Source organism: Cibotium barometz, chromosome 23 (assembly GCF_041138505.1).
Source record: "Cibotium barometz isolate CiBa-2024 chromosome 23, ASM4113850v1, whole genome shotgun sequence".
NCBI classification, from domain to species: Eukaryota; Viridiplantae; Streptophyta; class Polypodiopsida; order Cyatheales; family Cibotiaceae; genus Cibotium; species Cibotium barometz.
In genome coordinates this window covers 21,309,658-21,323,615 of record NC_141068.1, presented here as the reverse complement: position 1 = coordinate 21,323,615, position 13,958 = coordinate 21,309,658, and the positions used below count along the sequence as shown (strand labels likewise).

Genomic DNA, 13,958 nt, shown 5'->3' with positions numbered 1-13,958 from the left:
CTTTAGAGGGCGAGCTAGAAAGAGAGTTATCTGAGCTTCTTCAAGCCGAATTCGTTTGGCCTTCTTCCTCACCATTTGCTGCACCCCTCCTATTTGTCCAAAAGAAGGACAAGTCTACATGCCTTTGTGTAGACTACAGGGTATTGAATAAACTCACCATTAAGAATAAGTTTCCTATGCCAAGGATTGAGTACATTTTGGAGCGTTTAGACGGTGCAAACTTTTTCACTAAGATCGACCTCAAGAGTGGTTACCATATCAGCTCCACATTTTCAAAGCTGACATTCCAAAAATAGCTTTCCAGACAGAGTGTGGTCACTATGAGTTCATAGTCATGCCTTTTGGGCTCACCAATATACCCGGAACCTTCAATAAAATGATGTCCAAGATTTTCGCAGTCCTCATTGGTAATTGTGTCTTCATCTTTCTTGATGACATACTTGTATTCTCAGCCACCACTACGGAGCAGCATGAGAAAGATGTGGAGAAAGTCTTGCAACTTTTGCGAGATAATGGGCTCTACATCAATGCCAGAAAGTCTATATCTTCGGTGTTAATGAGGTTGAATACTTGGGCTATATCATCGGTTCCGATAAGATTTGATTGGACCCCTCAAAGGCTCAAGAGATCTTGGATTGGGACATCCCTCAGACCGCCTAAGAGATCCGTTCTTTTGGAGGCCTTTGCCAAGCCTACAACACCCATGTTCAGTAGTTTTCCAACCTTGCAGCGCCACTCGTCGACTTGCTTAAGGGGGTGAAGACTCGTAGACAAGGCGCTTGATGCATTGCGTGCACTCCAGAAAGCTGCCTCAGAAGCGCCTGTTTTAAAGTTAGCATCTTGGGATGAACCTTTTGAGGTCATTACCGATGCAAGCAATGTGGGCATAGGTGCAGTTCTCTAGCAGGACAATAGACCTGTGGCCTACTACAGTAGAAAGTTGGATGTCGCCGAAAAGAATTAATTTGGCCCTCACTTTGGAGCCTGGCCATTATTCAGTGCAGAACGGTTGGTTGTTCTTCAAGAACCGCCTCTGTGTCATTTGGGAGAAGCGAGTAACTCTTCTCCATGATGCCCATGACTCCTTAGTTGGAGGACATAGAGGTATCAACAGTATCCTCGAGAAATTAGAACGGTCCTTTTATTGGCCAAAAATGAGGCATGATGTATATTCACATGTTCAAGTTTGTAAGATTTGTCAAAAAGTTAACGTTCCACATACAAAAAAGGCTGGGTTACTTCAACCTTTGCTTATCCCCGACGGACCTTTCATCGACATATCTATAGACTTTATAGGGCCTCTACCAGCATCCAGCGGATCCCGTAACACTCAATGTTTTACCATTGTGGATCGCTTCAATAAGTTCTGCATGCTCATCCCATGCAAGCATATGGCCACAGCTGAGGATGTAGCCCGTCTTTTTCTCAAACATTGGTACTCCATTTGTGGTTTGCCTAGCACCATCACCTCAGACAGAGATTCCAAGTTTACCTCGCATTTTTGGAGGGCATTATTTGAAAACTTTGGAACGAAGTTACAATTGTCTAGTGCATTCCATCCGCAGACAGGCGACCCGACAAAAATCTATAACCAGTTGGCCTTTGATGTTCTCAAGCCATATTGTCATATGACCAACAGTCCAAATGGGAACATTATCTTCCATTGGTCCAAGCCATCTTGAACGATACTCATTCATCCAGTGTCGGACGGACTCTGTATGAAGCAGCCTTTGGTCGACGTTTCTCTTCTCTTTTGACGAGATTGGTGTCTGTCTCCATCTCTTGAGGCTAATAAAACAACGGAAGCATTTTCTGAAATCATTGAGTCAGTTAAAGACCACTTGACCAAATCACAGGAAGCTTATAGCAGACAAGAAAATAAGTCTAGACGAAATGTCCACTTCAAGGAAGGGGATTAGGTCTATCTGCGCATCATGAAACAAAGATTGAGACAAGTGGGTATTTGTTGTCTCTTTATTTCGGTAGTTTTGGACCTTTCCCAATAGTTAAAAAGATAAGTGATGTCTCCATGAAGTTGAAGTTTCCTAACAGTTGGACAATGCATGATGTTTTCCATGTTTCTTGGCTAAAACCATATGGTGGACCAGAAGTGTTTGATGTTTCAGATGAACAGTAGCCAAACGTGGGAGACGAAGCAGAAGTCATCGAGCTTGAGCAGATCCTTCTTCATCGTTGGAAGCATGGTTCCGGTCGACGGATACGTCAGTTCTATACGAAATTCCGAGATCGAGGTACCCACGAAGCCGTTTGGCTAGACGAGGGGTTTTTTCAAGAGTACTCCCAGTTGTTGGCAGACTACTTGGAAGCCATTATCCTGCCGCCAAGCTAAGCAGGAGGGAATGTCACATGCACTCTGCACTGTAGTGCATCGTGACAAGATGGCTCATTAGCATCAGTGCAACATTGTACAATATTAGCACACTTTAGGATGATAATTGTCTTACGCCGTGACCCCATTGTGATCCTCAGTTCAGGATAAGTCAAGCACGAGCTACGTAGGTCATTCCTTAGCCATAGCAAGTCAGTCAGTCAGTTAGTCAAGTCCCTTAACCCACTTGAAGAGATTCATTCATGCATGTAGAGTCGGTAGAAACCTTACGGTTTGCATTAGAAAGCATTCTGCATATTGCATATCATTCATCCATTGCATATAGATCATTGTAGAAGCCTTCAGATAACATCTAGTATTTTTAGAATATTTATTAGCATTTATATGGTATTTTTTCCATAATTTCCAGCATTTAATACCATTTATCCATGATAAACAAGTCGTGTAGAGCATTTAGTGTCGAGTCGGCTAGCCCTTCAGCCAACCGACCAGCCACTTAGACGCATATAAATAGTTTTGCTTTTGCACCATTCATTCAATCATCTCATAATCAGCCATCAAGCGTTGGAGCCTTCAACACAAGGAGCGTAAGCGATTGATCATTCAGCCCTAGACCACCTCAGCATTCAGCGTTTTCAGTCCACAGCACAAGGAGCATTAACGCATGAAGCATTCAGCCGTTCCGCTGCATGTTACAAGATTCATCTCTTTTCTATTGCTCGGCTTTGGCTATTTGGAAGCAACAACAGTCGGAGTTAAGGAGACACAACCCCACAGAGATGCAATATGAAAGTAGCAGTTGATGCACTTGCTTTGAATGGGCACTTGTGATAGGTTTATAACATCTTGATAGTGTGTTGTGGGAGCTCTCTGACTAGGCAAATACTGGGTGTACGTATGTCTTTCGATGCACAGAAACCAGAGGCATGTGAACCCCTTGGAGATAAATATAGGAAGTCGATCGCTTATGAAATGGCTCTTGTACAATGTGTTTAAGAAATGATGGATGTGGGCAAAGCCCTTATGCATGTACTCTCGCTAATTTCAAAAGATGTTGGCATGTCTTGCTAAGCATATGGCATAAGGTATACTTACATGGTGGCCAAACCCCAAGCATGGAAACAACACCTTAAGTTCACAAAAATCTTAAAGGTTGAGACCTCATAAGTTTGAGGGAGTCAAGGCAATACACAATAGGCGGGTTGGCGTGGCAGCACCGACGCACCGACAGCCTATGTGGCACATATATCAGGAAACTGGACGATGTTGGTCATGATGAAGCCCATGAACGTAAGCTTGCTGGTGTGGAGATTGTTGGTGTGGCTCTGATAGCGGCAGTGTCTGTGACACCCATCAACCACGAAGGACTTTGTCTAAAAATGGAAGGGAGTTGGCGAGAAGGTGGCCATCGCTAGAATCATCAGGATGCAGAGCCAGGGAGGGCGACATCGAAGAAGACGGAATCGAGCTGTGTAGAAGATTGGGCGGAAAATCTATAAAAGGAGGAGAAGCATCGAGCAAAGGAGAGAGAGAGAAGGTGAGAGCAGAAAAAGAAGAAGCTCCCGGCTCTTGGCCCGCCCAGTGTTGCATGGAAATGTGTTTCTTACCTGGTGGAAACGTACGAAACGTTTCGTACTGTATGAAATGCATGTTTTTGTAGCCCGCACTTTGTATCTCCCTCAAGTGTCAACTGTCTCGAGGACTCCAGGGCTAGCCAGGGGTATCTATCAAGTGGAAGCTCCCATAGCCTATGCCAGTATGTCACTGTCTGGAATAGAGCCTCTGTCACTAGTGGTGCGGCGCCCATCTCTGCGCGCACAATCTCATGTGGCACTGATGGTTTGCTCCTAATCATGCGTGAGATCATCGCCAGTAGGGGCCGCTCCATCGGCTTCCACCCATCATATACCTCCTCTGTATCTGTCTCGGCCGGCTCTCTCCTCTGTCTCCTCCTGTGGTATAAGCTAGGACCCCAAATGGGGGCACCATACAGTAGTGCAGGTGTAACTAGAGTATCAAATAGCCAAAGCTTCGTCCTCGGCTCCTGAAGCTGTATCTGTGAGCATTGCCTCTCTAGCGAGCCAAGGGCTGCATATCCCCTCTTCAATCTAGCGTTGGCCGCCTTCTGCATCGAGAACTGAGGTGCAGCAAAAGTGATCCCTAGTTATACATATGAGGTAACATACTCCACAGGCTCTCCATTGTATGTAAACTGTACTGCAGATCTAGTTATCCACTGTGAGGAGGTGTTAAAGATCATGAGCTTGGTCTTTCCAAGGTTCACAGTAAGGTCCTGATCCTCTTGTATGCAGATGATATCGTTCTTATTTCTGATTCACCATAGAGGCTGCGAAGGCATTTGGATGCATTACGGGCCTTTTGCGAGGACTATAGTTGTTGGGGTCCATGGGGTCACCTGCTTTCAAGATAGGTACAATAGTATTCGATGACCAGTTGACGGGGAAGCCCTCACATAAAGCCCTGTTAAACATGTGAACCAGTAAAGGGGCTAGCGTGTCCCTAGCATGGGAGAAATGCTCGGTGAGGAGTCCATCATGATCTTGTGCTCTCCCAGTTTGCATCCTGTCAATAGCATCTCTCACCATGCTGAGGTGAAAGAAGGAAGAGTGTGGGGGACGAGGTTCGGGTGGATGGGGGAGAGGTGGCTGCTCGGGGACATGGTAGAGAGAGGTGGCATAGGTGTGCCAGGTGCTGGGTGAAGTAATCGGAGTTGGAAGGCGATGATCTTGGAAGATCCTCCAGGCCTCCTTACAATCCCTTCCAAGAAATAGTTGGTATAGCTCTTGCTTAAGCTTGGCTAGGTAGGTAGGCTCTCTTCTTTCTCTGTGTGAGACGTCAAAAGATCACTCACGCTTGCTGGTGAGTAGTGGATCCTAGTGCCATCTCCCGATGTAGACGGGCTCGGGTATCACGACATTCCTTGTCGTACCAGCTATTCTGTGGGACAGTCCCTCCTGGTGATATAGGGGTGGCTCTGGAGTGTGGGAAGGCGACTGCAGCAGCAGACGTATGGAGGGTGGCTGAGAGGTGTGTAGTAAGCTCATCAAGATGGATGTGGAGGTTGAGGTCGGAGAGAATGCGGTAGACATGATCAGAATAGATGGAAGAGGTCTCTCTGGTGAAGTGGTATCTCGAGCGGTGATGGGGCAAAGCAGGTGGTTGCATGGTGTATCGGCATGTGAGGGAGAAGGCCAGGTATGCATGGTCGGCTGCAACACCGATGGGGCGAGGAGAGATGGTAAACTCCAGAATGAGTGGGATCAGAGAGAGGGATCCCATTAGATAGTCCACTGTACTAGCTCCATGTCTGAAGGGGTAGGAGGTGAAGGAGTTGGATCTAGGCCATCTAGCCAGGCCATTATAAATGGCTAGCCTATGAGCCCCGCTGAGGGCTAAGAGATACTCTCCATATTTTGTGTGGGTTGCTGTATCGTGTGATGTCTGTTCCAGATCCGTACCTACCGTGTCAATCTCTTGGTACATGGGATCATCTGTCTCAAAGAAGGGTACTTGTGCACCTGCGGTGCGGGCATTGAAGTCTCCAGCCAGGAGGATGTCCCCTAGACTTGAAAACTTCATAATGTCACCATAAAGGGGCAGGTAAGTACGAGGACTCTCCATGGGTGGCATATTTAGAATTGGAGAGTGAAAAGTAGCACACTACAAGGTAGATGTCTCGGGGCCTCTCTGTTTGGATCCTCACCCACAAAAACCGTGTGGCCTCATCGCGTCCGACCACCTGTATCACATGTTGAAGCTCCTCCCTGTATAGTAAAGCCACCCCTCCTGACCCCCGGGTACCCCCTACTGTGCGTGGGTGTGGGTGGTGAACGGACTCCCATCTATATCCTCTCACCTCTGGAAGCCGACTCCCCTGGCATTGATGAGTCTCTGTGTATAAGACCAAGTCTCTCCCTCTAAATGGTTCCTTGAACAGACCTGCATCTGTCCTCAAGGCCCCATTGTAGTTCCAAACCGCAATCTCTAGCTTGGTCTCATAGGTCTCGCACCGTCATTGGGCACGTCGCTCGGTGATGATCACCCTCGCATCTCTCAACACTGCCCATTTCCCGGCCTTCCGTGCATCCAAGATGCATGGCACGCATTCCCTCCTGTGTGCAACCTGTGCTAGTGTGAGATCGTCTTTGAGATAAGTCTTTTCTCGTTCTAGTGCCCGCCTTTTGGTAAGGAATGCTTGCCTCGCCTCCAAACCCGCAAACTTGAGGATGAGTGCGCGTTCCTTGGTGGTGTCTTTGCCCACCCTCCATGCCTCGACGAAGGGGGTATCAGCGATTTCCAGCTTTCTGCATAGTGCTATGGCGTCCTCTTTCGGCGAGGCTCCTTCCTTCCATCCCACCACTCTCACATTCAATGCCCTAATCTTCCTTCTTTTCTCCTCCTTAAGTGTGTCATTGATGATGTTTGGGGATGATGGTGGGTTCCGTTGCTTCTTGGCAACCTCAATCCAACTGCTTGCTTCTTCCACTTGTTTCTGTGTCTTCTTAATCACCTCAGCCCATGTGGTTGCCTCGTTTGCCTTCTCCTCTTGTTCCTGGAGGGTCTTCAATTGCACTCTTAAGTGTATTCAACTCATCATTGAGGGATAGTTGAATCTCTCCTTCTTCGAATTGAGTACGTGCCCTCAAGGTCTCGTTTTCCACTCTAAGGGTGGCAACTTGGGCCTCCAGCTCCGTGATTAGTGAGGTGTGGTGGCTGGTTTTTGCGTCCAACATTTGGACCATTTCCTCCTGCATCTTGCTTAGCTGAGTTGCCATGTATGCCTGCATGTCTGCCTTCCACCTATCCATCTCCTCTTGCATGGAGGCACGCAGCTCATGCCTAAGGTCATCACTATCCTTGTTCTCCCCGAGCTTCTTTTGTAGGTGCTCAATGTTAGTATCTTGCATTTTGCATACCTCTCCCATGGTGGTCAGGCATGAGACCAAAAAGGTTACAACAATTGGTGGATCTGATACAATGTCTGTGTAAGAAAAGCTAAAAACAACTAAACAACTAACCAAAACTGAAACAACTATGAGGAAAAGTAAAGTACTAGGAGCTCCTAATGGATAACATCTGAGAGAGAGAGAGAGAGAGAGAGAGAGAGAGAGAGAGAGAGTGGCGGGAGAGAGAGAGAGAGAAAGAAAGAAAGAAAGAAAGAAAGATTTTATTAACGTCTTCCAAAAGACCGAACTCGGCCTATGAGACAAATCGGAGTACCTGTATGGGGTATCCTCTGTCATCCCAACAAAATGAAAAAGTACTGAATAAAAAAAGCTGAATCTGGGTGTGCAGGGGATGGAGCTCTACTACTAGGAGAATGCAAAGCTATATGCATGGAGTATACAATCATGATATGCAACCTAGCTAGCTCCATCCTGTACCATACTGGGGGTATAAAATGGTATACATCAGTGAAGGGGGTGTCCACAGCTCCCTGAAGAACATGCCTGGGTGTGCTCTGAGAGAGAGAGAGAGAAAAGAGAGGCACAGAGAGAGAACCGAAGCGAACAGCAGAGAGAGAGAGAGAGAGAGAGAGAGAGAGAGAGAGGGAGGGAGGGACGGAGGGAGGGAAGGAGTTGTTTTGCATTGATCTTTCCAAATTTCTTTGTTGTTTAGGTTGGAGCCACCCTTGGACGCACATTGACATTTAATGGGATGTGGATGGACTTCCTCAGCTCGGTCTCTGCAAATGGTGTCAACATTTCAGCAACTGTGTTTTGGGTCTATTGGTGGCTACTCTTTTTTCTCATTGATTCCCATTCCTTATGAACATATTGAAATACACTACCATGTGCATGAAGCTGGCAGGCGTGTTGATGGTTTTTTGAGATGCTCTCTTTGACGTCCCATTTCACACAGGGGAGTATGCATCAGTGATATGATACCATTCTATGCAGGCCGTTTTGCTTCCCAAACGAAGGCAGGTGATACATTACGCAAAAAGGTAAGTTGACCTTCAGTTTGGAACATCATAGTAAATCGAAGTCCACTTTCTGAGTGTTGAGTTTTTTGTTTAAGCAAGAGATCATTGATCAGCTCAAGTGTACACAGGGGTGTGAACATGCATGTGCACGTGCACACACACGCACCCACATCAGCATGCGCACAGACCCCCTGCCCCCACACTCCCCCCCCCCCCACACACACACACACATTTTAAAGTAAAAAACCAGTGTTCAATTACCAAGGAGCAATGCACATGAGATGTACTTTAGAGAGAAGTCATCCAATGAAGAAAGCTAGAAACAGTGGAAAAAGACCTCAAATATCTAGAGAAGGCTGTCGAAACATAATATTCCAAATACAACCACGAAGGGCTAGATACAAACTCACCTCCATGTGCTTTAACTGTGAGCTGGTTCAAACCTCTATAGACAATACACAGCCTTAATGTTCCATCTTTCTTCTTCGGAAAACGTTCTTGGAGATTACGAGTCAATGCTTGCAAGAAAGTCCTAGACTCCGTACAATGCCAAAGAAGATGCGGAATGGACTCTGCATTCCAAAACCCAGTGACCATAAGCATCTACTTTCATGTGTGCACACATGGATGCCAACATCTTTGTTCAGGGTTGCGTTTGACAGACAAAGTCAATAAGCAATGTGGCCTTATGTGCTAGCATGTGATAGTGAATGTCGAGAATGTTCAGGTCCCCATGCATTTTTGGCAATCTCACATAAGCACATTTGAGCAGATGAAGCCCTTTGCGATCCGATTGTGTTCGCGAGAGATAGGCAATGGCACGAGACATAAATGTATCAATCTGCTTACTAGTCTAGGGTATTAAAGGAAGGTTAAACTGAATGTACGCCATGATGATCGATTGGACAATTCGCAAGTGGACATGCAAAGGCCAAGTGGATAGCTTCCAGTAATCAATTTTACACTCCAATCGAGTCAGCACTCATACCATCTCATCTTACAAAGAAACATCCCAGCCAATCGGGCATCCCAAATGCCTGACCAACTGAATGGGTGGAACAATCTGACCTGGCCAAAGATTAGAATGCCAAATCTGGTTACCAATGATGCCATAGGTACACCGATGAAGGAAAAATTAGAAATTAGGATTCAACCGGATATTTTGGATAGTGGCGGACTGATAGCAGCTTCGACTTTCGCAAAATTGACATGCAACCCAACTTCCAGCCCATAAAGCAAAAGGGCATCCATAATCAGTTGCAAATCCGCTGGGGTATTTCTAGGAAAGGAGGAGTCATCAACATAGGCCTGTGCCACAAAGGGAGAACCATCCGGCATCACAATACCATGCAAGCTGCCCTGCTGGGTAAGCTTGTCAATATATAACAGCAAGGGGTGTGTGGCAATGGCATAAAGCAGCGCACTAAGTGGGCAGCCCTGACGTACCGATTTACCCAAGGTCCAAGTGGTCGAAAGTTCTTGACCAAAAAATACATTGAGCAGTACCCACCCGGTATAGCCAATAAATCACATTTCGCATTTTGGGTCCAAAGCCCATCCGATCCATCACCCCAGCTATGAAGTCCCAGTGGACAGTGTCAAATGCCTTAGCAATATCTACTTGCATGATTAGGACATCCTGGTGGCCTACTCAATACCCATGTAGGCATTGGCTATGTTGTCCATAATTTGCCGCCTGGGAACAAATCCGTATTGTGCTGGGTGCAATCCCGAGTGAAAGCCCTTAATGCGATTAACTATCATTTTGGTGACCAATTTATAAACAACTGTCCAGTCACCTAAATTCTCACAGAGTTGCTTTTTTGGGAGCAATTTCAGCAAGCCTATCAAGCTTTTTCCCAACAATCTTATCTAGACCATCACTCATCTTTCTATACACAAAATTCATTGAGTACACCAACCAATCAACTCACACACTCATACATACATGTGCTTGATCACCAATGCTGCCCACACATTCCACAATTTTTATGGCGATTGAATCCGAAACTCAAAACTAATGTTTGCATAAGCTAAAAACTGCTTGACGTCATCCACAAATTTTAAAAAATACATTTAAAATAGCTCTCCACTTTCCAGAACACTCCACAAGTGCATACATGCAACACTTGCATCAATCTGTAGGAAAAACCTGGTCAATACGCTTACATGAGATTCACAAATCCCGCTTTACACATCATTTTCAAGCATAAATAGTGTCCTATTTGATTGTATCAGCTCCCATAAGCATCAATGCAACAAAATGTGTGTGAGAATTCAACCATCAAACCATCCCACTTGGGAGATTTCCATTTGCCCAAACCTCTAAGTGCAGCCTGTAGTTCTTCCTCCGTAAAGGACTCTTCCAAGCCTTGTGCCTCATCAAGTGATAGGATCGGCGTAACCTCATCCAAAAGCATAGTGCGAGCAGCCAATGCATCTTGTGTAAGTGGCATAGGACGGGCAAACAAATCCCTAAAATGAGAGTGACATATTTCTACAAGCTGTTGCTTGGTAGAGGTCCATGTGCCATCAGGCAACATAAGACGTGCTATGCCTTGCTTTTGTCTAGATATTTCTACAAGCTGTTGCTTGGTAGAGGTCCATGTGCCATCAGGCAACATAAGATGTGCTATGCCTTGCTTGTGTCTAGATACATGGAGACCTTTGAAAAAAGACTTGGAAGAGCATCCCTTATCAAGCATTGATTTTTGCCGAGCACGCACTTGCCACTTTGCAATCTTTTGTTTATCATTGTTCTTGATACAAGATTCAGCATCCATGAGTGTGACATTTTCCTCAACAGTCAATGGTCTTGTATGACTAAGTTCAATGTAAGACTGCACAATCCTTTTGGCCTGTGCCACCCTCTCCCGTAAAGCACCCATGTACCACTTGCCATAGTCCCTTATCAGCATTTGCATGCATGAAACAAAACAATGCCATGCAATGTCAACATCCTCATTCAACTGCAGCAAAAGGGGTTGCACAGCTAAGCATACCAAATCAGCAAATGCATCATGAGTGAGGTAACTATTGTTGATGAGAAGTAATTGTTTATGTGGCAAAGGTGGGTCATGAATCCCCATTCTAAAGTATAGAGCTAACCACAACGGGGCATGATCAAACAGACACATTGTGTGGTCAATCCATATGCTGCATGTAAAGGCATCATACTGATTTGCATTTAACAAATACCATCGATCAAGACGGGAAAATAGTGCGACTGAGCATTATGCTGAAATGTGAATCCAGGAGTGTCTGGCATGAGCCGTCTCCAAAGATCCAAAGCATGCAAACCCTCAATCATACTATGCCATTCTGCTCGCTCAGCCCGCAACATATGGGAACGATGTGAGGAGTTATCCTCATGGCTAGGTGAGTTATTGAAATCCTCTGTGAGAAACCCATTTGTAACCCATGGGTAACACCGGATGGAGCGCCAAAGTTCTGCTCTACGAAGCAATGTCTATGAAGCATATATACTAGCAAACTTGTAAACCTCGCCAACAAGGAGAGCACCACCATCCATTGTCCATGTGAGTCATTGTATGCAACACATGGCTGCAAATCGTGTTTAACCATGATGAAAGTACCCGAAAAGTTGCTTTTGCCAGCATAAAAAATCTAATACCCCGAGAAAGCACCATTTCTACTAGCAAACAGGAGTTGATTGTGTTCTTGCACACACACTACATGCGGTTGCATACTATTTACATATGCCCAAAAGAGCCTCCATTTATTGGGGTCGCAGAGGCCCTGAATGTTAAAGCTAATGCATTTCAATGGTGTATACATATGGAAATGATGAAGGATGAAGAAGCTCTGATTCCATTTGCGTAGGTGCCTGACTTCCGGCATCACCATGTGAAGGGACAGGAACCTCAAAGTCCATTGAAACATTACCCACATCATAAATGTTATTCACAAAGAACAGATCCTCTTTAACGATCGCAGCTCATAGCCTTCCCACACCACTAATTTCAGCAGAGTGACTAGATCGACCATTAGAGGGTATTGAAGTGGTCCAATTACGAGTGGGGACCACACGGGGTTTTGCATGGATTGGCTTTTTAGGCCATTGCCATGCTGATGCATCATCTTTCTCTACACTTTTGGCCTGAGTTGAAATAACATGTGGGACTGCAGGCATCTTGCCTTTTCCTTTATCCGCGAATTAGATCCCTAGAAGCAACCGGTTTGCCCTTTTGTTGCTGCTGCATTTGAGTTAATTCAGCCACTTTTGAAGGATGCATGGCTGCAACTGGAGGTTGCAGAAGGGTGTGAGGGCATTCCGAGGCCATGTGTACAAATTTTTTGCATGTAAAACAAGCACTTGCAAATGTGCCCCATTTCAGCTCAAAAAAAGTAGGACCCATGGTAAGGTCATCAATATGCAACATAATCGAGGGAGGAGTGGGTACATCCGTATCCCAGAGAATGCAAAACCTATTCCCATTGCCATTAGGCCTCGGAGGACAAATAGCTTTTCCCAAACTGCTAGCAATTTGTGGCAAAGCAGCCCCGAGGCATTTATGACGTACCAAACTTTGATAATCCTTTGTAGGTGACCACGGCAATACATGAGTCATTTGTGCCCCAGAGTACAATGGCGATTTTTCCAACAACATTTGCTTAAAACGAGGTTCAGAACACAAAACCTCATTAAAGCCTCGTGCTGCAAAGTAAATACTTATCCCATGCTCTGCGAATGTCAACGAAACCCTCATGCATTGCATCATAGACTATCTGAGCATCAATAGTGTCAGGGCGACTGTTCTGCTGCAGGCGTTTAGGTTCCGCACTAGTTGAGAGGGCACGATGCTCACTATCTCGGCTGTACACTGCAATAGGCTGAGAAGAACTGGAAGCCATTACAATAAGGACAAAAACACAGCTACTCCTACGCACATTTTTTTTTTGGGGGCTGAGAAACTGCTCCTGGCGAGGCAGGGGAGTCCAGCAGGAGAAGCATTTGATGGCCAGCAGATGCAGACGATTGCCAACAGACAGGTATATGTCGGCTGCAGAGAAGAAGTGGGCGATGGCCAGAATGAACAAGCGAATTGGGAGCTGTGGGCACGTAGAACCAGAAACGAAGACCAATAAACCTGCCGAGGCAGGGGAATCCGGCAGGAGAAGTATTTGATGGCCAGCAGATGCAGACGATTGCCAACAGGCAGGTATATGTTGGCTGCAGAGAATCAGGCCTCACACACTTTTTTTTTTGTAATGATTATTTCGATTACTAGTGGGAAACCTCAGAATGAGGAAAACCCACAAAAAGCATCATATACAAGAAATGCCAGAGTTCATAGTGAACAGGGGCATGATCAAAATATATCCGTGAAAAGGCTATACAATGATGGGTCAATCTCATGTAGAGAGAGACAATCATAAAGGGATTGATGTAAAGATTCTTTGAAATAGTGAAAGGCTTGAATGGGCGGCTCACCAAAAACAACCCGATTCCTGGAGTACCAAATCGTCCACATGGCCCAGTAACGAAGCCAATCAAAAAAGGCCCTATACTGTCTGAGAGCAGGAGAAAAAATACCAAACAACCAAAAATGTTTCCCAAAAGAAGCAGAAGGGAAACGAGCTCGAAGAAGAGCCGTTATATGATCCAGCAAAAGTTTAGTTGCATTACAATTCCACATC

The 13,958-nt window shown here is 45.7% G+C and overlaps 1 protein-coding gene across 1 annotated transcript in view; it reads left to right on the top strand.

The window, feature by feature from the left end:
* Positions 1 to 13,958, top strand: part of LOC147625735 (uncharacterized) — a 77,792-nt gene that overhangs the window by 59,275 nt on the left and 4,559 nt on the right. Inside the window, exons 4-5 of the mRNA XM_086817267.1 lie at positions 7,991 to 8,103; positions 8,234 to 8,318. Of these exons, the coding sequence (XP_086673393.1) occupies positions 7,991 to 8,103; positions 8,234 to 8,318 (198 nt within the window). The remainder of the gene's footprint in view (positions 1 to 7,990; positions 8,104 to 8,233; positions 8,319 to 13,958) is intronic.